At 47.9% G+C, this 24,543-nt stretch overlaps 1 protein-coding gene across 1 annotated transcript in view; it reads right to left on the bottom strand.

Annotated features, from left to right (window-relative positions):
- The window catches only part of LOC144174452 (anoctamin-7-like), a 272,760-nt gene that overhangs the window by 214,593 nt on the left and 33,624 nt on the right, over nucleotides 1-24,543 (bottom strand). Inside the window, exon 2 of the mRNA XM_077703171.1 lies at nucleotides 15,063-15,303. Coding sequence (XP_077559297.1) covers nucleotides 15,063-15,303 — 241 coding nt within the window. The remainder of the gene's footprint in view (nucleotides 1-15,062; nucleotides 15,304-24,543) is intronic.

Here is a 24,543-nt window from a genome sequence, read left to right as displayed (position 1 = left end):
AATGTCTTAATAAGGTGTAAAGCGTGAACCGCATGGAGCGTTTTCTGCTCGCGAAAACGCGCCGCGCACGCCACAGGCGCACTGACGCTGCCGCGTAACCACCCGCACGCTGCGCCGCCGCGGCCGGCGGCGGCAACATGGCGGCGGCTTCGGCAGCGAAGTGATGTCGGGAGCTCGACCGACCGCTTCTAAGCGCTCTCTCAGATGCCGCTCAAGGCACGAACGAAGTTGCTTGTGCGGTAAAGGAGCTTTTAATGTTGGTGAAAACGGTACTATAAAACATCATCCGCGCCGCTAGTGAAAGCGCCCATTCAATATCTGCTGGGGTGGTCAGCCTAAACATCCCCGGCAGAGCCAGCCGGCTCTCTCGGGCGCTTCGAAGCCGCCGACATGAGGCGCGCGCCTCCCCATTGGCGTAAGTCGCCAGGCTCCTCCCACTACCGCGCGCGACGCGCGTCAAAATCTAGCCAAGGCAGATGCTGCCGCGGGCAACGTTACTAGTAACGTTGGCCGCGGGCGCGGAATCGTCAACGCGGACGTCGAAAAGACGCACGCGCAACGCCGACGCGCGCGAATCGCGTGAAAAAAAGCTCCATGCGGTTCGGCCTTAAGAAGCGATAGCGTTACTTAGACCCCGAAAGGGCCTTTTTGAACGGAGTTGCTGCGTGTACGAGCTCTGCTTTACAAGTACTGATGGTCAGCCCAGGGAGCACGGCTGGCGTTAACGGTTTGAAATCACTCTGGTACACAGAAGACAGACGCCATTAACGCTTGTGTGGCTTAAGTTGTGGGCGTGAAAGGTTGTGGCTGTTTGGTGTTGGTCAGTTTCAGCGCCAAGGCGACACTGTTAGTGGTTCAAAGGGGTAATTCCGTCATGCCGTGGACGGTTTGAACGTTTTGTTTCTTGCTTGGAGAGAGAGACAGAGAGAGAGAGAGAGAGAGAGAGAGAGAGAGAGAGAGAGAGACAGACAGACAGAGAGACAGACAGACAGATAGAGTAGTGAGAGTTTGGGCGAAGAAAGACCCTAAGTCCATACCACGGATGCAGCAGTGCGTTCCCTGCCTTTTCAATAAGCTCAAGTTGATCTTGAGGTGACGAGCCGGTCAAAGCTGCCTCCAGCTTCTCCACAGAAGTGGATTATGCAACGTTTGAGTTCTTCCCTCAGCATAACCTTGCTCATTTCTAGGTCCCGTGGGACCGGGTGCATGTTTTCCGCATTTAGCACAGTTTTCAGTTAACGTCTGATATTTCCTACCAAACAACTTGGCCCACCTAGGCTTGCGAATGTTTAGATTGTTTTGTACCCTGCGCAGAGTTTCTGATTCTTCAGCCTTGAGAGCCACTTGTGGCAGGAAAAAAGTCGTGTTCCCAGGGAGGGGAGAGCGGTGGTCATGATCGCAAGCAGCACGGTGTGTGACTTCGCGTGCTCCTTGGACGGCAGCCTCAATACGTTCCAGACCCTCGCGTTGGTTGTATATGTAATTTGAACTTCCTTTATTGTGGATGGAAGAATATTTCGGAAGAGTTGGGTACACCGTCTGTAATGATGCTCCCATTGCGGTTTGTGCTTCTATTTGCTAGATTTGCTAGTTGGGTTGCCGTGAGAATGGCTCCAATTTACGCTTCTTTAGTTATTGTGTGTGCGGAAGGTCCCGCTGTCACAAGGATTGTCATTGTAGATCATTGCGACGATTGTTGTCTCAGAACTTTAGTACATTCCGGCGTCCGTGTATGGTGTGTTTGCGTGTTTATGGTACTTTAATTGCAGTTTGATCCTGGTTTCTCGCCTGTTTTTGTGTAAGATTGGATCCAATGCTATGGTAGGGAAGTTTTTGTGAGGAGTACCTGGGTCGGTGAAATCTCCGTCATGGCGTCGAGTTTCTTTTTCACTGGGGCGGGTTTGCTCACTTGCATACGACAGCCCGTCGAGATTTTTTTCACAGCCGATTTTTTTTTTTGCGCTGGAATTTGAAGAACTTTTCGTCTACCGCGAAAATTTGGAGGTTGAGTGCTGCATTAGATGCTGTCCTAATGAAGCCGTTTATTAGGTTTTCTTCAGTGAGGGTAAGTTTATCTTGGCATTCAAAGCGCGCCCAAAACAAGGACGAAGACATAAATAAAGACGGCACGAAGGGTAAATTTGCGGCACGGCCGGCTGTACGATATCCGGCTCATAATTAGTGCCTGCATGAGTGTTTGCATTTTTTCTCTTGCTCCGGCTGCTCCAATATTTAGGCATTTTACAGTGCGGCTTAATGCGTTAAAGATTATCTGTGTTTTGTGGATTGTGAGAACGGCTTTGCTGTTTCTCAGTGAAGCCATGCTGAGGGTTCTTGCGTGAGTGTTCTCTGGAATGACATACTTAAATAGTTTTGCGTGGTGCTTCACTCGTCCCCGTGGTGCATCATTCGTTTGGCCCACACACATTGCAGCGGTGAAAGCCGCGGAAAAAACTTAAACAAAATAATATTACTGTAAGTAAGCGCTATATACTCGGTTTTATATCCAACTATAGGCAACATTTATTTTGTGTCTGCTCATATTCTAGTTCTTCCTTCGTTTTTGAGACACTGAAAATAATCTTCTGCCCCTTTTTTTAGCTAGGTTACACAATTTTGGTGCCGGCATTAATTACGATAGAAAAGCCGATTTGATGGGATATCATCAATTGCAGGCACGACTGGCGGCGGTATGCCGAGCATTCTACTACCGACGGAGCGTCGAGCGAACGTAACTGCGCAGGCTGGGCGCCTGCGGAATTCCCGCATTTTTTATTTCGTCTTGGCCCTACAATCATTGTCATTCTTTCCACATTTCAGTGGCTGCTGCGCATATACCAGATTCAGGCGAGCCTTCGCATCTGCCTGCCTCAGTCGTAGCTTCGGGTTGGCAGGGATGAGGTACTTCCGCGGCCGCTTGATGACCACGGCTGGTCCACGGGGAAATGAAGAAAATGAGCCTAATAACGCTATAGCGTTAGAACGTTGGCGCCTGATGATGCTTGGGGAAATTATGCACACCCAAAGCTTGAAAAGTGTGAGTTTTAGGTGCTTAAGTGATTTGTACGCAAGTAAAGCAAAACTTTTCAGACATGTAGTTTACTCCCAACGAAAGTCTATACCAATAAAAAGAAGTGCCCGACTGACTGACTGACTCATCAACGCCCAGCCAAAACTGTTAGATCAGAGAATTGAAATTTCACGAGTTTATTTGCGTCATTGAGTAGGTGCTCACTGAGGCGGGTGTTTTGGAAATTGCACTCGTAACTGTGGAAAAGGGCTAAAGTGTGGTTTGTGATTTTCTCGGTCACCCATTCACATAGCGAAGCGCTTTTTGCTGATATCATCATCATCACCAGCCTATCTACGCCCACTGCAGGGCAAAGGCCTCTCCCATTATTCTCCAATTACCTCGGTCCTGTGCAAACTGTGACCCATTTATCCCCGCAAACTTCTTGATTTCATCTGCCCATCTAACTTTCTGCCGCCCCCTGCAACGCTTGCCTTCTATAGGGATCCACTCTGTTACCCTTAATGACCAGCGGTTATCTTGCCTTCGCATTACATGCCCTGCTCACGTCTATTTCTTCTTCTTAATTTCTACTAATATGTCTTTAACACCAGTTTGCTCCCTTACCCACTCCGCTTTCTTCTTGTCCCTTAATGTTATACCTATAATTTTCCGCTCGATTGCCCGCTGAGTCGTTCTCAATTTAAGTTGAACCCTCTTAGTGAGCCTTCAAGTTTCTGCACCGTAGGTGAGTACCGGTAAGATGCAGCTGTCATACACTTTCTTCTTCAGCGACAATGGTAGGCTGCTATTCATTATCTGAGAATGTCTGCCATATGCACCCCACCCCATTCTGATCCTTTTAATTATCTCTGCCTCATGGTTGGGATCTGGGGTCACAATGTGGCCTAAGTAGATATATTCGCTTACCACTTCCACTGCCTCCCCACCTATCTCCAACTGCTGTGCTGTCCCGAGGTTATTGATCATTACTTTAGTTTTCTGCATATTAATTTTCAGGCCCACGGTTCTACTCTGTTTGCCCAGTGCGGAAAGCATGCTTTGCCATTCGTCCCCCGAGTTACTTAGCAAGGCAACGTCATCAGCAAATCTGAGGTTACTGAGGTATTCTCCATTAACCCTTACTCCCACCTGTTCCCAATCCAACGTTCTGAATACTTCTTGTAAGCATGCTGTGAATAACATTGGAGAGATTGTCTCCTTGCCTGACACCCTTCCTTATAGGTATTTTACTGCTCTCCCTATGGAGGATGATAGTAGCTGTAGACCCATTGTAGATATCCTCTAGTATTCTTACATAATGCTCATCTACCCCCTGGTTCCGTAATGCCTGAATGACTGCTAGGGTTTCAACTGAGTCAAATGCTTTCTCATAATCTATGAAGGCTATATATAGGGGTTCAGTATACTCAGCGCACTTCTCTATCACCTGATTGATCGTGTGAATATGGTCCATTGTTGAATAACCTTTACGGAACCCTGCCTGTTCTTTAGGTTGACTGAAATCTAAGGTTGCAGAGATTCGGCTAGCGATTACCTTGGTAAATACCATGTAGACGACTGACAGTAAGCTGATCGGCCTGTAATTTTTCGAGTCCTTCATGTCGCCTTTCTTATGGATTAGGATGATGTTCGCGTTCTTCCAAGATTCCGGTACCATAGCGGTCATTAGGCATTGCGGATACAGGTTTGCCAGTTTTTCAAGTACAATTTCGCCGCCATCCTTCAAGAGGTCTGCTATTATGTGATCCTCACCATATGCTTTGCCCCCTTTCATTTCTTTCAAAGCCTTCCTTACTTCTTCGGTCATTACTGGTGGGATGTCTATCTCCTCTGAACTACTGTCTCGTTCGGCATTTTATCCTGTATGTCCCGGCTACTGTACAGATCCCTATAGAACTCCTCGGCCACTGTGACTATTTTATCCCTATTTGTGATGACATTGCCTTGCTTATCCTTAAGTGCATACATCTGATTTTTCCCCACGCCAAGACGTCTCTTCACTGCTTTCAGGCTACCTCCGTTCTTTACAGCGTATTCGATCCTCTCCATATTATACTTCCGTACGTCAGCTGTCTTACGCTTATTGATTAACTTCGAGAGCTCGGCTAGTTCTATTCTGTCAGCTGCGGTGGAGATTCTCATGGTTTGCTGTTTCCTGATTAGATCTTTCGTCTCCTGTGAAAGTTTACCAGTATCCTGTCTCGCCATAGTGCCCCCGACTTCTACTGCACACTCCGTGATAATGCGTGTAAGGTTGTCGCTGGCTTCCTGTGTCGTAAGCTCGGCTTCCTCGTTAAGGGCGGAATATCGGTTCTGCAGCGCGATCCTGAATTCTTCTACTTTACGTCTTACTGTTAGCTCATTAATCGGCTTCTTTCGTATTAGCTTGTTGCGGTCCCTCCTCAAATCTAGCCTAATTCGAGATCTTGCCGTACGGTGGTCACTACACCTTACCCTTCCGAGCACTTCCACATCCTGCACGACGCCAGGGTTATCGCATAATATGAAGTCTATTTCATTTTTGTGCTCCTCATTCGAACTCCTCCAGGTCCACTTCCTACTCTCCTGTTTACAGAAGAAGGTATTCATTATGCGTAGGTTATTCCGTTCTGCAAACTCAACTAGTAGGTCCCCCCTGCTATTTCTACAGCTCAGACCATAGTTCCCAACTGCCTTCTCTCCAGCCTGATTCTTTCCTACTTTAGCATTGAAGTCCCCCATAACTACGGTATACTGGTTTTTTACTTTAGCCATTGCCGATTCCACATCTTCATAGAAGCGTTCCACTACTTGGTCGTCGTGGCTGGATGTGGGCGCGTACCCCTGCACCACCTTGAGCTTGTACCTCTTATTGAGCCTAATTACAAGACCTGCTGCCCTTTCGTTAATGCTATAGTATTCGTCTATGTTGCCAGCTATGCTTTTATTGACTAGAAATCCCACTCCCAGTTCTCTTCTGTCCTCTAGACCACGGTGACATAGGACGTGTCCATTTTTCAGCATCGTAAAGGCTTCGCCTGCCCTCCTAACCTCGCTAAGCCCTATTACATCCCATTTAATGCCCTCTAATTCTTCGAACAACACCTCGAGACTTGCTTCGCTAGGTAAGGTTCGCGCGTTAAACGTTGCCAGGTTCAGATTCCATTGGCGGCCTGTCCGGATCCAGGGATTCTTAGCACCCTCTGCTGCGTCACAGGTCTGACCGCCGCCGTGGTCAGTTGCTTCGCAGCCGCTGGCGACTGAGGGCCGAGGGTTAATTGGCGTATTCATGGGAGGTTGTGGCCGTTACTACAGTCAAACCCGTTTATAGCGAACTGCAATATGCACCGCGATTTGTTCGATATATCCTATAGTTCGATATAGCCGAACCCGCCTATAACGAGATTATTGTTACGAGTTCGCGTTGCGGGGTAGCCCCCCTCCTCAACTCCACCATCCCCGCATGCAGAAACGAACACAGTAAAGTAGCCATTAACCATACCCAAAATAATTCATTTATTGCAATTAATAAAGCTTCTTTCCGCGTTAACTGCCTACTTTGCAAAAAAAAGCGGTGATTTTTTTTTTCACTTTCGTTTCGGCGGCTACAACTAGCATAGCATCCTCTACACGAAACATTGTTTGGAGCAGTACGAGTCTGCGTTCTCCAAAATCGAGGAAGCATTGGCGGAGCACATCGACTGCCGAAAGCGCTTCACTATAAGCATCGGACGGCTTTCACTCGCGACATCATCGCCAACGTTGGCGAGCTCTTCCCACAGTTCACCGATGCTGCTGTCTTGGTCCGGACTCGCTGACTGGGCGGGTTCTGTCGTAAGTCCCACGCGTCGGAAATAGTTACGGAAAGTGTCGGCCGTCACGTCGCTCCGTGCAAGGCGCAATGTCCCAGTCGCGGCTCTTGCTCCGTGGTCGCGGCCAATCCACATCTCAATCACCGCTCTGAGACCATGCATTTCGGCGGCCATTCTAGGCGCGCGGAGTTCGATATATCGGATGTGACCTTCGTTATAAGGAATATGTTTCCCATGTATTTCCGTAACTGAATCTTTTTTGTTCGATATATAGCATAATTCGCTCTATCCGGGTTCGTTATAGCCGGGTTTGACTGTACAGCAGGGTGGCCAATCCTGCTCTGGTGAGGGAGTGCGTTACCGGCAATGGTCGCCGGGGTCAGGCCGCACCCCAAGCCCCTTTGTGCAATTCCATCAATACGCGGATTTTTTTTTTAATCCAGTGGGAATTGTCCGGCACCGGGATTCGAACCACGGTCCTTCTGAACGCGAGACGGGTGTTCTACCTCTACGCCATCGCGCCATTTGCTGATATATGCAGTCCTTAAGAATATCTAAAAAGTGGTTTTTGGATTTTGCCCTACCCTACATTAGCGAGGTGATTTCGCATTCCGGAAATAAAATGGTGTCCCTAAAAATTCTCAAAAACACTTTTCACCGATTCTGTTATCAAACGGATTTTTGCTAGCATATGTTACTCATACAAATGCACAGAACAATTGTTAAGGATTTCGCCCTGCGACGCGGCTAAAAGAGCCACATTGTTTTTTACTCATGACACGGCTGACGAGCTAAATAGGCCTAACAGGTTATGTACACGTCTAGCCAAACTGCTCTTTCAAACGGCTACAGATTTCAAGTGAACATTCTGATTACGGTGTTGGAGGTCAATATTTCTGAAAATTTTATAAATTCCACCATGGGGAGAGTGAAAAGCGGTAAAATAGTTTTTCAGATATTAATTTTTTTTACCGCCCGCTATTTGAGATATCGAACTGGTTTTTCTTGAAATAGGCAATTTACCCAGGTATCTAAACACTGTTCTACAACATTTGTCAATGAAACCCTCCCAATAGAGGCAAGCAGGATTTCGGGAAAACACTGTTTTTACACATTCGTAGATTATCACACAGCCAGTTGATATCTCCCGTTCGTTTTTTCTTGAAAATTCTGCCTATTTCGTTGCCCAAAAACCAATTTCAGGATTTTGTCTAACATGCGGATAAGAAGGAAGGCCAGCGAGATTGTTTAATCTGCATCCCATTTGGACGTAAAATTCAGTCGAGTTTTCCCGCGTTCGCTTAGCGGTCGCCATCTGTCGACACCTTCGCCAACTACGCGTCTCCCGTAGGAGCCGGTGTCATATATCATAAATGTAAAAGAGAAGATGTACCGGTAAAAAGCGCCAAGGTTAGCCCTCGGCGTCTGTTGGGGCTTCCGGCAACCCCGCGCCTCCCGTAGGAAGCCCATGTTACTTATGATAAAACTGTACCGATGAGCATCGTTCATATCTTCAGAGAGCACTTCCCGCGAGGAAGAATACTCCTCACCCAGTCGACCTGTATCTTGTGTTCCCAGCGCGATCTCCTGCCGAATTCAAGTTGTGTTTACAACCGGACACTCTTCCTCATATCATATTAAGAGTGCAAGCAAACCAAGCTCCTCCTTCTTCCATCCCCTTTTTTCACCCTTGATTTGTGGAAGAGCCTGGTGACTAACAGCGATCTGGATGTCCAGACAATACTTCCTCCACAGCGAAAGCTGCCCGCTCATCACATGGCGTTCTGAAATTGGAAACCACTCCCACTTCGCCGGCTCAATAAAACTTTTTTCACTCACTGACTCACTCGCTCGAGCGCACCATCTTGGTGCAATTTGTTTAGCGAGAGTTGGAGTAAAACACGGGTGCCGGTCGTTTCACATTACCACGACGCGCCTGCAGTTGGAGCCCATGTACTAACAGCAGGCATGCGCTCCCGAGTGTGTACCACTTCCCAATAAAGTAGCCTAACATGACGACTAACAAATAAACGAACTTGTGTTATACCCATTGCCATCCTTAATATAATGGCCCACCCGGGCACCGCCGGGTACTACAGCTAGTAGTTGTATATTTAATTAAGCCTTTACTTATTCAAACCATGTGAACGACGTCTCAAACTCTTCAATCTAACCTCAACATCAAAAACTTCCCCACGCCTTCATGAGCCGCCTGCCAAATCACCCGGAGCTCGTACCACAACTGCTTTTTTTCTCGGATCGCCTGGAACTGAATACATACTGAAAAGATGGCTCCGTATTGTTTTCACAGTGACAACACATAAGGAGAAGTCAGACATATTAGGACATCTTGGTTTATTAGATTTAATAATATAAAGTAAATTCCCTGATTGATTAACAAACATACCAGTATGAAAAGTTCTATACTGCCTATTTTCAGGAAAGTATCGTGTACAATACCGGTAATACCTACGCTAGCATGCTGTCCGAAAAGTGAACAGATCATACTGCAGCGAAACGTCTTTTTCAGCCAATATTTCTATTTATTTTTTATTTATCTTCACTGAAGTTCTAGACAAGGGAATTTGCTTTATCTGTCCGGCGTATAATATATACGTAATTCTTGGCCCACTACGACGTGTAGTATGAACAAGAATAAATAAATAAGTAAATAAATAAATAAATAAATAAATCAAGGGGGAAGGAAACTTTACGCACATACATGCACACAAAGAGGGCAAATATTACGCAAGAACGTTATATTAAACCGCTCGATGCCTTAAACGCTGAATGCCATGTTCCTCGGCAGATCATGCATGTTGGCCGCACGCCTATAACAAAAAATGTTTCCACAACAGTCGATCGCAACTTTCCCTTTTTACTCATTTCGATTAACGTCCTGTGTGCTGACGTCGTCACCTGCCAGGGAATGCTGTCGAGGTCCCATTGCCCCCCCCTCCCCCCCTCCTCCTGCGCGCTCAGGTGTGCGACATCAGATCAGCATCTACGGAAGAAAAGGTATATGTCTTTTTTGTGGTTGATATTAGAAAATACCCGGATGTTTGTATGTGTTACAACCGTGGATAAACTGTTTGCAGCGTTGCAGTTTTTGAGGGTTGGCCTAAAAAAGCTACGCGCAGGAGGTTCACCAGCTTTTTCATGACACGTTACATTAGACCAAACCAGAGTGCCGAAATCACTGCTCGTCACAGCCACACCAAAAAAAGTGACAGTGGATCACATAGCTGCAAGTGCGTAGAGGATGATTTTATGGCAAAGCTCATATTTACACAGGATGGTGATTGTAGTGTCGCTTTTTCCATCCTTGTCTTTACACTCCACATACTCCCTGCCCGCGAGATAATTGTTGCGGGGATAGATAATTAGTTGGCTATTTTTTCCTTTTCCGCAATGCTTACATCCTGCCAACTTTGCATTACTTTGGCCATGAACAGAGTGCCCTGGAGGATGTGACGGGCAAAATTCAATGCATCTACGGTTGAAACTCTTGCGTGCTCGTAATTATAACCATAAACTATAGTCCAGCATTGTACTTGTTGATGTGCCGTTAAAGATCGAGGTGGTGTTAAAAAATGCAAACCCTCCTGCCATGACTGTTACGTAGGACAGCTTCAAAATGTGTTACCTTTAGGTCGGTAGTCTGCATATCTACACTAGTAGCCTTCCTGATCATTGTGACGGTGGTTTTGAGCATTCCAGCATTATATTTGAGCATTGGTTTATTCCATCGGTTGTTTGGTCTGTAAGAATGCAACAAAGTTTTTTTAGACACAGATATATATTTATGTTTAAGAGAATTTGTTGAATCCTTGCCAATGTCGACGCAGGAGACGTATACGTCTGCTGTGTCGTATGTGTCTGCAGACATATACGTTGGCAGACGTATACGTTTGCAGCTGTAGACCACCTGACCACGACGGTGGTTGGAACAGCGATACATGAGAGGGTGCTAAGAACCTTTCGGTCCCGACTGGCCGTCTTTGGAACTTGACCCTGGCAACGTTCGACGCGCGAATCCAGTCAGCGTGGGAGGCTTAGCTGCACTATTAGAGGAGCTTTCGGATGTTAAGTTGTTAAGTGGGATATTATAGGGTTAAGAAAAGTTAAAAGAACAGGAGAAGACTCTATAGCGCTAATTAACGGACATATACTGTGCTACAGAAGGCTTCAAGAGAAGAAATTACAATGAGCGGGATACTTTATCCACAGGGAAACAGCAGGGAATGTGGAGGATTTATAAGAATCAACGAAAGAGCCGCAGCTGTTGTGATCTAGCTAAACAAGCGATACAGGGTTAATTGAGTACATGCCTATGCGCAAACAATCATCTAGGAGGACGAGACCGTAGAAGGTTTTTGGAGGACGTGGAATCACAAATTAAAATTGTAACGACACAATTAACGATTGTGATTGGAGACTGTAGGCAAAAGTACGGAATATGCAAATGGAAGAAAAGTGAGTGGGAAAATTTGGAATAGACAGTCGCAACAGTCGAGGAGATACCCTGGGTTGTATTTACGAATAGAAATAACCTCATAATAATGAACACATTCTTCTACGACGAAAAGAATAGTAAATGGACATAAAAAGTCCCAACGACAGAACAAAAAACGAAATTGTATGTAATTTTAATTGAAAACTCATTTGTAATGGACATAGAGGTACTAAGCATGATTCAAATCGGTGATCATAGGATGGTTAGATGGAAGGTAAGGCTGCATCACACAACAGAAAGAAAAAACTCGTGAGAAGTAAAAAAAAACACCATGAAGTCAGTCAGAGCAAGGACGGAGGAGTTGAAAATAACTCTTCAAAATATATTCGCGCTTCTAAACGGAACCAGGATAGTGTAGACAGGCGCATTAACAATATAAGAGAAATGACAGAATCAGAGGCAGCTGTGAGATAAACAGCATGCAGGGAACAAACTGTAAAACTAATTCAGGAAATGAAGAAAATAATTTTGAAAAGTTCGAACATGAAAGTCCCAAGCACGCCGGATTTAATTGAATTAGCAGAGCTGTAGAAATTCACAGAAGTAAAAGAAACGACATTCGTGCATATAACATGACAGTGATCGAGGAAACGCTGGAAATAGGAGGGAGAATAAAATCAACTAAAGGTCGCTCACCATTGGGAAAGAGGTGTTTAGTGTCCACAGGATCCTGATTTGGCCTTTAAAAGATGTAGTACAGCGAGATTCCGTTTTGAAGCAAAGCTGTTCATGCTCCTTTCTCGAGAGCCGTCAGTGTACGTCCTAATTGTGCCTGTCATCAACAAAAAAATTTAAACGTGTGCCACTGCTTAGCCCATCAAGACCTGATGACACAGCATTATTTCTCCTGAGGGAGGTGGCCTGTGAGTCGTTTCCTCTAGTGATTAGAAGAAATAACGTTGCTAAAGTAGAATGACTTCTGTGGCGTTGTACGACCCTCAAGTGCATGCCTCCTCAATCTTATTTCAAGAGTAGAAGAAACGGCTCGTCAAAGACAAGACTAGGACAAAGAGGACAGGACTGGCGCGTAAACCACAAAGGCAAAATTTCAAGTCACTCGCTCCTCACTCAGAAGAGGAGGTGTGGCGACTTAAGGAGGTTTAGTACAGCATGTTCTAGGGATAGTGGTTACTGCATTTTAATAGTAGAAAAAAACTGCGCGTCAAAGACAAGAAAGGGGATAGGATGTGCACCCATCTTGTCCCCTTTGACAAGCTTTGACGCGCTGTTTTCGCCTTTGTGGTTTACTTTATTATGAGAGGATGAATTAGGCTTCAGAAGTCTACGATGACAGTCACTATCATTTGCAGCCTAAATGTTTTGATTTTCAGATCACATAACTGTCAGCTTTCCTTTCTGCTCATTGGATCGGATATCCCACCTTTTTTTTCAGATTAGTTGGGGGATTTGGTCCGCACAGATAAATTCTGTGTCTTCGCAGCATCCTTTAGACCCACATTTTGCAGGCTCTCGGCAAAGCCGTGGATCGCACTTGTAATTCCGATAACATTTGCTGCTCGCCAGGATACTGTTTTAGCTCTGTCTACATAGTGACGACGTTCGCGTATAACAAAAACGGGCCGCAATGTCGTGTTCGAGCGCCTCAGCGACGCGGGTAATTGGTAGATTGGAAAGTAGTAAACCGAGTAAACCTCTATCTAAAGAAGAGGTTTTACCCGCAGTGGTGGCTCAGTGGCTCAGGCGTGGCGCTACTGAGCAAGAGGACGCGGGATCGATTCCCGGCCGCAGGGGCCACTTTTCTGATGGAGGCAAAAAGCAAAAACGCCCGTGTGTACGAGATTTCGACGCACGTTTAAGATCCCCAGGTGGTCAAAATTAATCAGGAGCCTTCCACTACGGCACGCCTTATCGCTTGCGTTGCGTCGGCGCGTAAAACTCTACAAATAATCTAAAGAACAGGTTTTAAGATCCCGTCCAAGGGCCTTCCACAGATATTAACACGAAAGTGTTTTATTCCCGGATACACGAAGATTTCGCTGACGTCATATCCGTCACGGAAGTGACGCCAGTACATCGAAGCAAGTGGCCTGTAAAGAGTGCACCCCTGCACACACGGTCTTCTTGCGGGGAAGCAACCTTTTGTACTAAAGAGTACGTTATATTTAGGGTTGTTCGTTTCCGGGTTTTATATTTTAACACGAACGTGTTTATGCCGCGATACCCCAACATTTCATTGACGTCATATTCGTCCCGGAAATGGCACCAGTACACCTTTGCTGAAGCGACCCGCCAGCAGGGCGTCGCTCTTGAAACACACCCACAAGACAGCCGCCGACCCACAAATCGTGATCAGCTGCAGATTTCGCTGCACATTGCATTTAGTGTTTTACTACTTCTGATGCCAGAGGAATCAACCACAGTGTTTTTTTAAAAGAAAGAGACAGCGCGTCAATTGGGACGGGGAGAGTAGGACACAAAATATTTGCGCTTTGTACACTCTTCCCTTCTGCACTCATCTTCCCGCCCCGTCTGACGTGGTGTCGCTATCATTCAAAGTGGTGTATCAACCAGTTCAAGTTTGAACTCTTCTGACCCCCGATACAGTTGAATTTGTCTGCATTGTAGAATGCAGCGAACATTTGCTGGCTTTTGGTTATACGCATTACGTATATAGCAGTTATTTGACCTAAAATGATTTATTCTTTCACGTTACCGAGTGCCTTCCTCATACCGTTTGTTGGCATCATTTGCGATCGATAACTTGTCGAAGCACAGAGCCTCGATGCCTAAATTTTGTACATCCTGTTACGTTGCCCAGTAAGGATCAGGAGTCCCCGTTAACATCGGCTTTTATGTTAGCGTGTTATTAACATCATGTTTGAATGTGAGAGTTGTATATCGCGCGGACATTCGTTGGGAGGGATAATGCCACACGCAGCTCGCAATAGTGGAGCGCCAAAAATGCGAAAGAACTTTTTGGTACAAATGATCAAAATCACTGCAGTTGTTTTTACGGTTGTAGACTTTTCAGATGATTATTACTACTTTTAAATGTCCTCTCGTATTAAACAACCCACAACTTACATCTGCAGCATCTCAAGCGAAGAAAAATTATGGTGTTATGTTGAATCTTGAGATGAAGTTTTCATTAAAATTGATGCGGCGACAAAAGATCCACGTGCAAAACAATGCTTGTCATATTATGGCGTAAATTCAATAGTAGCAGATATTTCTCTCGTAGAAAGTGGTGGAATCTTTATAAAGGCAAGCAGTTTCCAATGTTTGCACTTGGTATGTTTACAAATATTTATGACACTCCTTTTCTGCTGACGATGTGCCACCGCCAGCGTTCCTAAGTGTCTAGATGAAATTTCAAGAAAAAAATCGAGTGCTTCCCAAGCGTGTATAAATGTCTAATTACGACATCAACCCAAATTGTTTGACCGGAGCGATATAAAAGCCAGAGATACAAAGAGCAATCAGGAAAAAAACTTCAGCCCTGTTTTGAGTGCCTGCAGTTTTTGTAACGTAAACCACCCGGTACGAAAATTATTTTTTCTTGATGAAACAGACCATGCAATCTTTCGGCATTTATAGAAGCTTTTGTGTCGTACAAATATTGTTCCGTTTTTAGAGCGAGAAGACACAAATTTAGTGCTTTTAGGCCCTAAATTTACGGGCACTTTGCAGATGACAACTATGAAGTTGAAAGCCAGCAAACCCATTCCAGAGAAACAATGGTATCATTAGGGACACTCACGCCATCCAGCGGTAGGTCCAGACGCACGTTCTCGGCCTCCTGGCAGAGCCTTTGCACGGGGCAGTGCACCTTGAGGAAGACGTACTCGCCGATGTGCTCCTGGTCCATCTGCAGCCCTTCCGAGCGCATAGCGTTCTCGTACAGCTCGCGGTGGTGCCGCTGCAGCTCCCACTCGGCGTCCTCATACAGGCGGCTCGCATCGTCGCACTCGTACACCAGCACGTAATCCACGTCTTTTGCCCTGCGACAGATTGGGTTATCCCTACTTAGAAGTCTCGCAAAGTGCAGCTATATTCAACTTGCATTGGCGATTCTCTGCTCAATAGAACCTAACATGTTTTCTCACAAATTGGAATGCATAGATTGCTACTTAACAAGAAATTCAGAGCTATTCTACTCTGTAAATTTGGAAGCCACCGAGCATGTAGCTATGGTGGGTTTTGCTATGGTGGGGTTTTGCAATAGGGACTTTATATATGCTCGTTATTGGCTCACGTCGGCGTTCCAAGCGGGCATCTTTTTCTCCATCCGGGAGGAATCGACAGCTACTCGGCGAGGTAGATCTTGAGGCGGCAACAGCGACAGCTGCACGTTTTCCGGTAGCGAATTTCCAGTGCTTTCTGCACCCAATCGCGCTTCTGTGCGCGCCGACGCTGCTTAGATTTCCGCTCTTCGTTCTCCAAGCGAACAAGACACGTCCATCCCATTGTGACTTAAAAAGTGCAACACTAGGTAACGTTATCAACCGTTTGCGGAACCTGTTAAAGTGCCATAGTTTGTGGCGAGGGCTATAAGACTTGTGAAAGAGCCGTCGGCTGTTGCGAGGACATGTGTACACTCTCAATCGGGTTCCATATAAGTTCCAGTTAAAAAGGGTGATCCGCATATTTTATGTGGATCCGAACGAAAAAATAACTGGAACGAGGGATATAGGTGGATCTTATCTGGAACCATCAACTTGTTTTCTTTATGTTTGTGGTTTTTATCTGGAACCGACAAAATGGGGTCATGCGATGTCGGCGGTTCCGGTTACTGTTCCACTTATGTTCCAGTAAGCGGTTGTGGAGAGTGCGCTTGTATATTTTTTGCTCGTGTCTTGTTCCACATAACTCGTGCACGGCAGTGAAGTATGCGCTCTTTCATGCATCAACTGGAACAATGAACCGCATATATCTTGGTGCTTCTTGATCGAAGATGCACTTGCGGGTTTAATATATACGCGCACACCGCATATTATAATGAACTTCGCCGACATCTATGAAGCTGCCTTGCAGCAGTTAACGTTCATAATACGGCTAAGGTGTAGTTTTATTGATGTCCTTTGACAGAAAACGAAATCGCACTTATTTGCCAATGCCGTACAAAGCATTAAAAATGTAGAGAGAAGGCTATCTTAGGGAAAAGAAGAAATTGCTGGAAACCATTTTCAGGTGTTCTGTGGCACTCAAACCGCTTTCGTGAACATCTTATTTTTCTAATTTGAGGCGTGAAGTACAAAATTACCAGTGACTTGAATTTGAGAAGGACTAAACGTCTTCCCTTTCCTCATTTCCCGTTCGGGCGAAGCCATAACTGCTATAGTGCTGAATAATTCGTGTTGCTTTTGTGAGCACCTTCTTAACGAAATAGTTGTTGAGGCTATTACATGTTATGCATCTGGTTTACAAAGCTTCGCAGAAACGGCAGTTTTTGTTCAACGCTCAGTCATCATATCTCAGTGGTGTAGTAGGTGTTCAATGGTACTTAGTCCACGTTACTTATGTTGTGATGGGGTACATACATAATGGTAACCGACTGCGTCACATTTTACACTGCACACATCATGCTACGCATACAGTTATATGCTTAGAAGTTCGTTTTTGTATTTTGTCTCGTCTCGGCTATTAATTTTCACAAGCAAAAACGAAAGCCTCTTTGCAGGAGGAGAACGACACAAAACCTGGAGAACTAAATCTACCCCGCGGCATCTGCCTTACATTCTATATATTTATACTGAAATGGCATTCTTATTTCAAATTATTCATTGCAGTATCGGGAAAATCTGCAGTGTTACCCTAATATTGTTACTTGCCATAGTAATTCAAATTCACCTAATGACCTGCCTTCTCATGCTGGTCCCCCCGTTGCTGTTTTCCTGCACTATTGGTGTTCATGAAGAAAAACTGCTGGAAAACAGGCAGATGTATTATTACTCGCTAATTAGCTATGTCACACTGGATTCACTATACGGAAATAGTGATCTATAACGTGGGTACCAAAGAGCGTCGCAGTATATATTATTGGTATTGGAAAGGCTTGTTGTCAAGAGAACGCAGTCAGTAACGAAGCGTCGTTTTGTTTTCACTGCAAACAACGAAGTAAAGCTGTCATCAAAGTTTATGCTCACTAACCGCTCGCGCTCATGGCCTGCGGCGAGAAACAACTTTAGCCCAACTAACGTGTTAAATTGACTGATATCTGAGCTCCTTGTTCCAGCCTCAGAGCCGCGTAGTCGTCCGCTTAGAGGCCTACTCCCATTTTGCGCAGCAAATAAAAGCGATCAAGGGTGCCGAGTTTGTGATCTCTTCCGCGTACTGGTCACTGGCCATGGCGTGCATCGCCCAAGCCACGGAGGAAGAAAAGGTTGGCCGAAACCATTGCGAAACAACCGCCACTTCAGTGCGGCATGCCGTGCGCATGCGTTGGCAGCCGCAAGGCAGCGCCGCTTGCGTTGATGCATGGTATAGTGGAACGGAAACGGGTACAACGGCGATGAGGGAAAAACAGGACTGCGTGAACACTTTTAACGACTGCAGCGCCCCTACGTCTCAACATTTAAGCAAGCTAGTTTTTGTTCTTCCGCATGCAGCACCACTAGTGGCATTCTATAGCGGTTTTCTCGATTGCTCGCGTTATGCGCCTGATGTACTACATTAACTGTCGGTCAGACTGGCGGGAACGGTTACCAGTTTGGTTGTGGCGTGAAACGGCGGATTTCTTCATTTCTTCGGGTATTTACTGTTCGATGAAGTGAAGGTTTGCCAGGAGGCGCACAAAAGGTCAGTGCTGCTTATTTATGTTCTGGTAACGGTTGTTGTTCATTGACTTGGTCATTACTGCGTCCGATAAACGTGCCGCTCCGCTGCCTGTTCGATGCGAGAAACGTTTGCGGCCGCTATTCACTTTAAAGGGACACTCAAGTGAATTTGTCCAGCTCCCGTTTTTGCTTGCACTGCGTAGACTGGCTCAAATTAGCACACTTTTCATCGTTTATCCGGTTGACTAATCGGTAATTATTTTACATAGCGCGAAAGAAGAAAAACTACCATGCGCGGTTTGCGGCGGCCGCACCAACTAAGCTGTGACGTTGGGAGGAGGGGGCACCGTGATTGGACGATGCCCAAGGTTGGCAATCAAACAAGTTTCGGTTTCGGTTTCGGTTCTGTAAAACAACATGTTTGACATCCGATCGTATCGTTGGATGGGCATTATCAATATCACAGTAATCGTAGTACCGCGCTTATGCCATGTTGTCGCCTCCCAGGACGGCTTGGAATCGTAGCATTCATTAGCTGAGCCCTACGCAGTGCATGAACGCCCTCCGCGTCCCCGCAGACGCTCAAATGCATGCACTTTTGCCCCATATTTGGAGCTTGCCTCACTCATGTCTGTATCGTAAAAAGCGTGTTCGCACAGTCCAAGGATCTGTTGATTCTGGCCTGTGCCCACTGCCCGCAAGCAGTCGGTGCTTATGGCAACAGCACGCCAACGAGAACTCGCTAGCGCGCCAGTGCCAGCCTGCGCGAGTTCTGTGGACTAGTTCGTGGAGCAATGAACGTTGCGGCCCAAAAAAAGGTGAACCCAGTATAGAAAACATCGGCGAAAAACGAAAAAGTGAACTTATAAAAAAAAAGCATGAACACGCGGGGATTCGAACTTGTGACTGGCAAAACACTCCGAGTGACATACCTAGCGCTCCAGACAACTAGGCTACGGGCGGGTTTTTTTTTTAAACAATAACTTTATTTACACATAAATATACACGTCATGCCGAGTGTTACACATGGTTCAGGAGCAGCTCTGACAGTGGATGTGTCGGTTACATGTTTGGCGGGTAAGATGACAATGAACGTGTAACCAGGAGAAGAAAAAACGGGCAAAGAGACACGAAACAAAAAAAAGAAGGACAATGAGAACAGCAACACAGGCTCTACAACAACAAAGCCTAAAGGAATTGTGTGTGTCCTATTGGCTGGCGCTATCTCTCCTGTTTCTCAAAGGAGGAGTTGGTCAACGTAGATACGCTGGCCCGTTGAACGCTCCAGCCCCGCCCCCCCCCCCCCCCGTTTTTTTAACAATGGCTTAGGCGTTTCTCTGCCTGCGCCTTTCCTCATTTCTTTTGTAGCGCTTCAGCGCATGGCTGCCTCGGGCGAGCTTCCTTCGCAATTCCAGGTCGCAGTCAGATGTGCCCAATGCTCTAACCGTCCATTGGACCTCTCGCAGAAAGTGTCGCCATGCGGGTTGTGGGTGGACGGCGCACTCCAATGCATCTACCCTCGCTTTCCAGAGGGAGTGAAGCCCGATGGCTAGGACACAATCACGGAAAGCGGGGTGCTCTGTGTCCACGCACAGGAACTTGAGGCCCGGCCAAGTGGCGTTCCACAATGTTCTGAAGCACGCTTGTATTTCGTGCCAGAAATACATCGCCGTGTTGCAGTCAAGGAATGCATGTTCTGCGGTTTCCGGTTTGCCACACAGGAGGCATCCGGCGCCCCAGGGGAGGAAGAAGCCCCGCTCCTGCTGACACGCCATGACTGGCAACAGTGCCGCGTGGAAACAGAAGAAAAAATCTTTTGTGCCGACTGGGATGGGGGATTGCCTGACTCGCTTGAGCACATCGCCTCCACCCTGAGGGACCGGTGGCTGACGGTACAGGGGTGGTGGCAGAGTCTGAGCAACTAGGTCCCAGTATAACTTTCTCGGCTTCACAGCGAGGAGGTATTCCCAAGAAAAACACATCTGAAGTGAAGCCACCGCGCTCGCTATCTCCCTGTAGAACCCGGTGATGCGAGAGCCGTGATCGACAGGCGCTGATGTGGCGAGCCACGGCCGCAAGTGAAAGGAGCCTAGGCATTGGATGGCCGCCTGAAGAAACGGGTCGACCTGGTCGCGGAAGAAAAGGAAGCGCTGGACTACGAGCTTGAGTTCTGCGTTTTTCAGTCCAATGCCACCCCCCTCCACGCTCCAGAAGAGATTGGTGCGGCGCATGGGATCGTATTGCGACCGCCAAACGAAAACTGCCCACGACCGGTGTAGCCTCTGTATCGAGCCGGCATCGATGGTGGTAGTGCGCGCTGCTTACAGAATGGCGGGGTAGGCTACCATGTTAGCGGGACCTTGCGTAAATGGATATGTTACGGTTCGTCCAGGGGTGGAGCTTCCATTCGGCTGCGTCAACTTTTGATTTCCATCGAGGCGCCACCGCCTGGCCCACTCCGATCTTTGCCCCTAGATATGTCTCAACGCGGTCCGACCACCGCATGTTGAAGCACTTGCGCGGCTTTCTTTCCCAGCACCCCAACCAGGCTCCCTCGGATTTTTCAAGGTTCAGCACTGCACCGGAGAAACCGCAGAACTGATGTGCCAGTCGGAGTACTTCTCCGGCTTGGGCAGCTGTTGTGCAGATAAGGGCAACGTCGTCGGCGTATGCCAACACTCGGAGTTCCCGTCCGCCCACAACGAGTCCTTCGATTTTGGAGGACGCAGCAACCATGCGACACAGCGGCTCCAGGTAAAGAGCAAAAAGTAGTGGAGACATTGGACAGTCTTGGCGGACAGTTTTGTACCATGATGGGGGTTCCTACTTGCCCATTAACGATTATGCTCGTCGTGATTTGAGTGTAGCATATCTGGATCCACTCCATCATGGTGTCTCCTACTCCGCAGTGCCTGAGGAGTGTGAACAGGAAAGGCCATTGTACCCTGTCGAATGCCTTCCTAAGGTCGAGCTGTAGCACAGCCAGTGGTGCTAACCCTAGCTCTCCGGCCTCACAAGCGGTCCTCATCCAGTGAAGGTTGGAATTCATTGTTCGCCCTTTGAAACCGCAAGTCTGGTGTGGGCCCACCACCGTACTAAGGGCCGTTTCGAGTCGACGAGCCAGTATCCGTGCCAGGATTTTGTAGTCTGACGACAAAAGGGAAATCGGGCGGAAATCGGATGTGCTTGGAATTGAACCGGATTGTGGTGTTTTCGGCAGGAGGGCCAGGTGGCTATTTCGCATGGAAGGAGGAAGTAGCTTTTTGTGCATTGTGTCCTCGAAAACTGAAGCGAGTATCGGACTTACACCTTTTTGAAAAGTCATGTAAAATTCTGAGACAATCCCGTCTGCACCTGGGGACTTGTTTCTGGGTAGCTGTTTAATTACGGATTCTACCTCCGCTGCAGTTATTGGAGAGTTAATTAATTCTCTCAAATCCTCCGGCACTTTTGGGAGCTCGCTAAGAACTTCCTCGGGGACGGGGTCCAATCCGATCTGCAAATTAACAGGCTGGAGTAAAAGTCCTCAAAGGCGCTTGCCACTTTACGCGGTCCCCGCGCGAGCTGCCCTTGGTGTTGAACCTCGGTGATGTTTTTCCGGGTAGCGTTCTCTCTCTCGAGCGTGCGGAAGATTTTCGAGGGCTGTGCCTCCTGCTCAACTCTCTGCTCCCTGCTGCGGACCAAGGCACCCCAGTAGCGATGTTCCAGTTCATTGAAAAGCTCTTTTTTGGTTACGCGGATGTCCTCGCGAAATTCCCCAGGCCTCTCTTCATCCGCCTCAATGAGGTCTCGGAGCGTTGACATGAGGCGGTTTTGGGTAGCTCTACCACGCGCGGCCTCTCGCCTGCCTATGGTGGTTGCAACTTCTTTGAATTTAGTTTTGAAAGATTCCCACTCGCTAGACCCTACCGTGCGGGTTTCCAAGCATTTTATTTCTTCCCGCACGCATTCTACGAATTCTGGGTTTTGCATGATAGATGCGTTCATTATCCAACGCGGATTTAGTTTGCCATGCTTTTGGTTTACATCGTACCTAATTTCACATGTCACTAAGCCGTGGTCAGACAGTGGGACGGGTGTCACGGCGTAGTCTTGTATTCGTGAAAGTAAGTCTCCTGAGACATAAAACCGGTCCAGCCGGGCCTGAGACACACCACTCCATCTGGTGTATCGTGGGGTGGCCCACTTCCGTCCCGAGGCCGCGTCGGTCAGGTCACAGTCACGAACTACTGACTTTAAAATTCGCGACGAGGCATCGGTGCTGCTGCACCCACCCGCTCTGTCACTTTTATCCGTCACACAATTAAAGTCACCGCCAAATATCACGGTGCATGGGACATTCAAAAGAGGGCGGGTGGTGGTGAAGAATTCACTTCGTGATTGTGGGTCGTTGGGAGCGTACATGCACAGGAAACGGGTGAGTTCCCCTCCCACAAATGCGTCCACTACGCTGAAACGGCCATCTTTGCCCAATTCGCAGTCGACGATTTTGACCGAATCATTTTTCCTAACGAGAATGGCTGCGCCGCCTGCTCGGGTCTCGGTCAGGATGTGAAAACACCAGAACTGATTGCCGAACAGGCGTACAAAATTTTTTGCATCATCTGGGTTTCCGATTTTTGTTTCCTGAAGAAAGGCTACATCTATTTTTTCCTGATTCAGAAGTTCTAATAGCCAAAGTCTCCGTTTTGCGGAGACATGGCTGACTACGTTAAGCATGGCTAGTTTTAAAAAGGTTTGGGGGGGGGGGGCTCATTGTGGGAAAGGCGCTCACCTCGACTGCTTTTATCTCGGTCCCTCGGGGTTCCTTGACCCGCTTTCTCCCTGGCCGGTGTTGTTTCCAGCCCTGCCGCGTGCCTTTCGGCGCGTCACAATTGGGCTTTCAGGTACTTTGCTGTCTTCCTGGGAGTCCACGGCACCGGGACTCTCCGGTGGAGGGGGCGTTAGTTGGATTGTGTCCACGCACGCCAAAGGGTCCTCCGGCGGTGGCTGCTCCTCCTTTCCCTCTCGCTCCTCTCCCGTGGCCTCCTTGACCTCCTCGGGGTTGCTGCATTCCTCTGCTGCGCGGACTTCGGAGGCCGGCGGGGGAGATGTAGAGGGGGGCGGGCTGGGCCAGTCGGTTGGCGTTGCGTTGGAATCTGCTGCTTCTTGATTTGCGCTGCCCATCATGGCCGCCATGTCGTCCGTGTCCATATATTCCTCCAGCTGAGGCCATGCGGACGCTCGCTGCTTGACTCTGGCGGCGTACGAGACCGTGCAGTTTGCGTGGTCGTGGCCGAAGGAGCGACACGAACGGCACCACGGCGTCCTGCAGCTCCTACGATAGTGTCCGGTGTGGTAGCATCGAAGGCACAGTGCTGGCCTACCAGCTACCTCAATCAGTATGGGGCACCCCTGCACGGTCGCCTGGTGCGGTATGTCCTCCAGCGACGTGGGGCTGGACGGGATGATGTGATACGCCCTGCTTGTGCCGGTCATGTGCGCGAGCCCGGGTTTTCTCCAGCCATCACGCTCAACTCGTTGCACACGCCGAAGCGCTCCAGCTGCAGCACGATCAGTTCGTCAGGCACTCTTGGTGCAAGCCAATGCACCTTAACGGCGACTTCACGTTGGTTCGGGTTGATGACCAGGCATCGCCTTCCCTTCACCACAATCTCGGTCCGTGCTGCCAAGGCTTCCATCTCGTTCTCTGCTCTGAAGGTGACCATCCATACGTGGTTGTACTGGAAGGGGCCGAGACACTCGATCGCCCTCAAGTCCGTGATGTTCTCGAGGGCAGATGCGAAGTCTTCGACCCCGTAGGGCCGCGCCGACGGATCTCCGTGTAAGAACAACGCGTTCTCGCTGAGCTTTCCGGTGGGAAGCGTGGGCAGAAGGGTGCGGTAGGCGGACGGGCCGGCGGACGGTGACGGCGGGTCACGGGAAAACCGGTCCGGCGCGGCTGCGCCGGTCGCCTGTGGGGAGCTCTCGCTGGACATGACCTTCCCCTACGAGGGCTGGGGAGGCTACGGGCGGGCGATGCCGAGCATGGAAATATAAGCTATATAATGTATAACCAGTTTACAATTTTATTTATTTTTAGTATTTCAAGCAGCCTAGGTGACTATATGTTGTATTGCGCTCGTGCAGTAAGCGTCCCCCGAGTTTCCACAATAGCTCACGTCTAGCAATTGCATTTTGTAGACGGAAAAGCGTTCGCACATGCGTGGTCGTGCTGCTGACCGCTGTGCTTGTTCGCCCAGCGCAAAAACGTGCTTCCCGCACCCTAGTTTTACGCTGTACGGTAAAAATATGAGATGATTTTATTTCCTTAGTACCTATATTGACTTCGCTGACTCTTCTCCCCCTTCAAGAGGCCTTATACTTTCCTACTGGCGTACCAGTCAGCGAAGCGTCGCATGTGCGCTTGTGCAGCGCTTGTGTGAAGCGACCTTGACTTGGAGCTAGATACAGTGTACAAACTAA

This window comes from Haemaphysalis longicornis, unplaced genomic scaffold, assembly GCF_048455015.1.
Source record: "Haemaphysalis longicornis isolate Haplotype H1 unplaced genomic scaffold, Haemaphysalis longicornis Haplotype H1 scaffold_3, whole genome shotgun sequence".
NCBI lineage: Eukaryota > Metazoa > Arthropoda > Arachnida > Ixodida > Ixodidae > Haemaphysalis > Haemaphysalis longicornis.
This window is presented reverse-complemented; position numbering and strand designations above follow the sequence as displayed.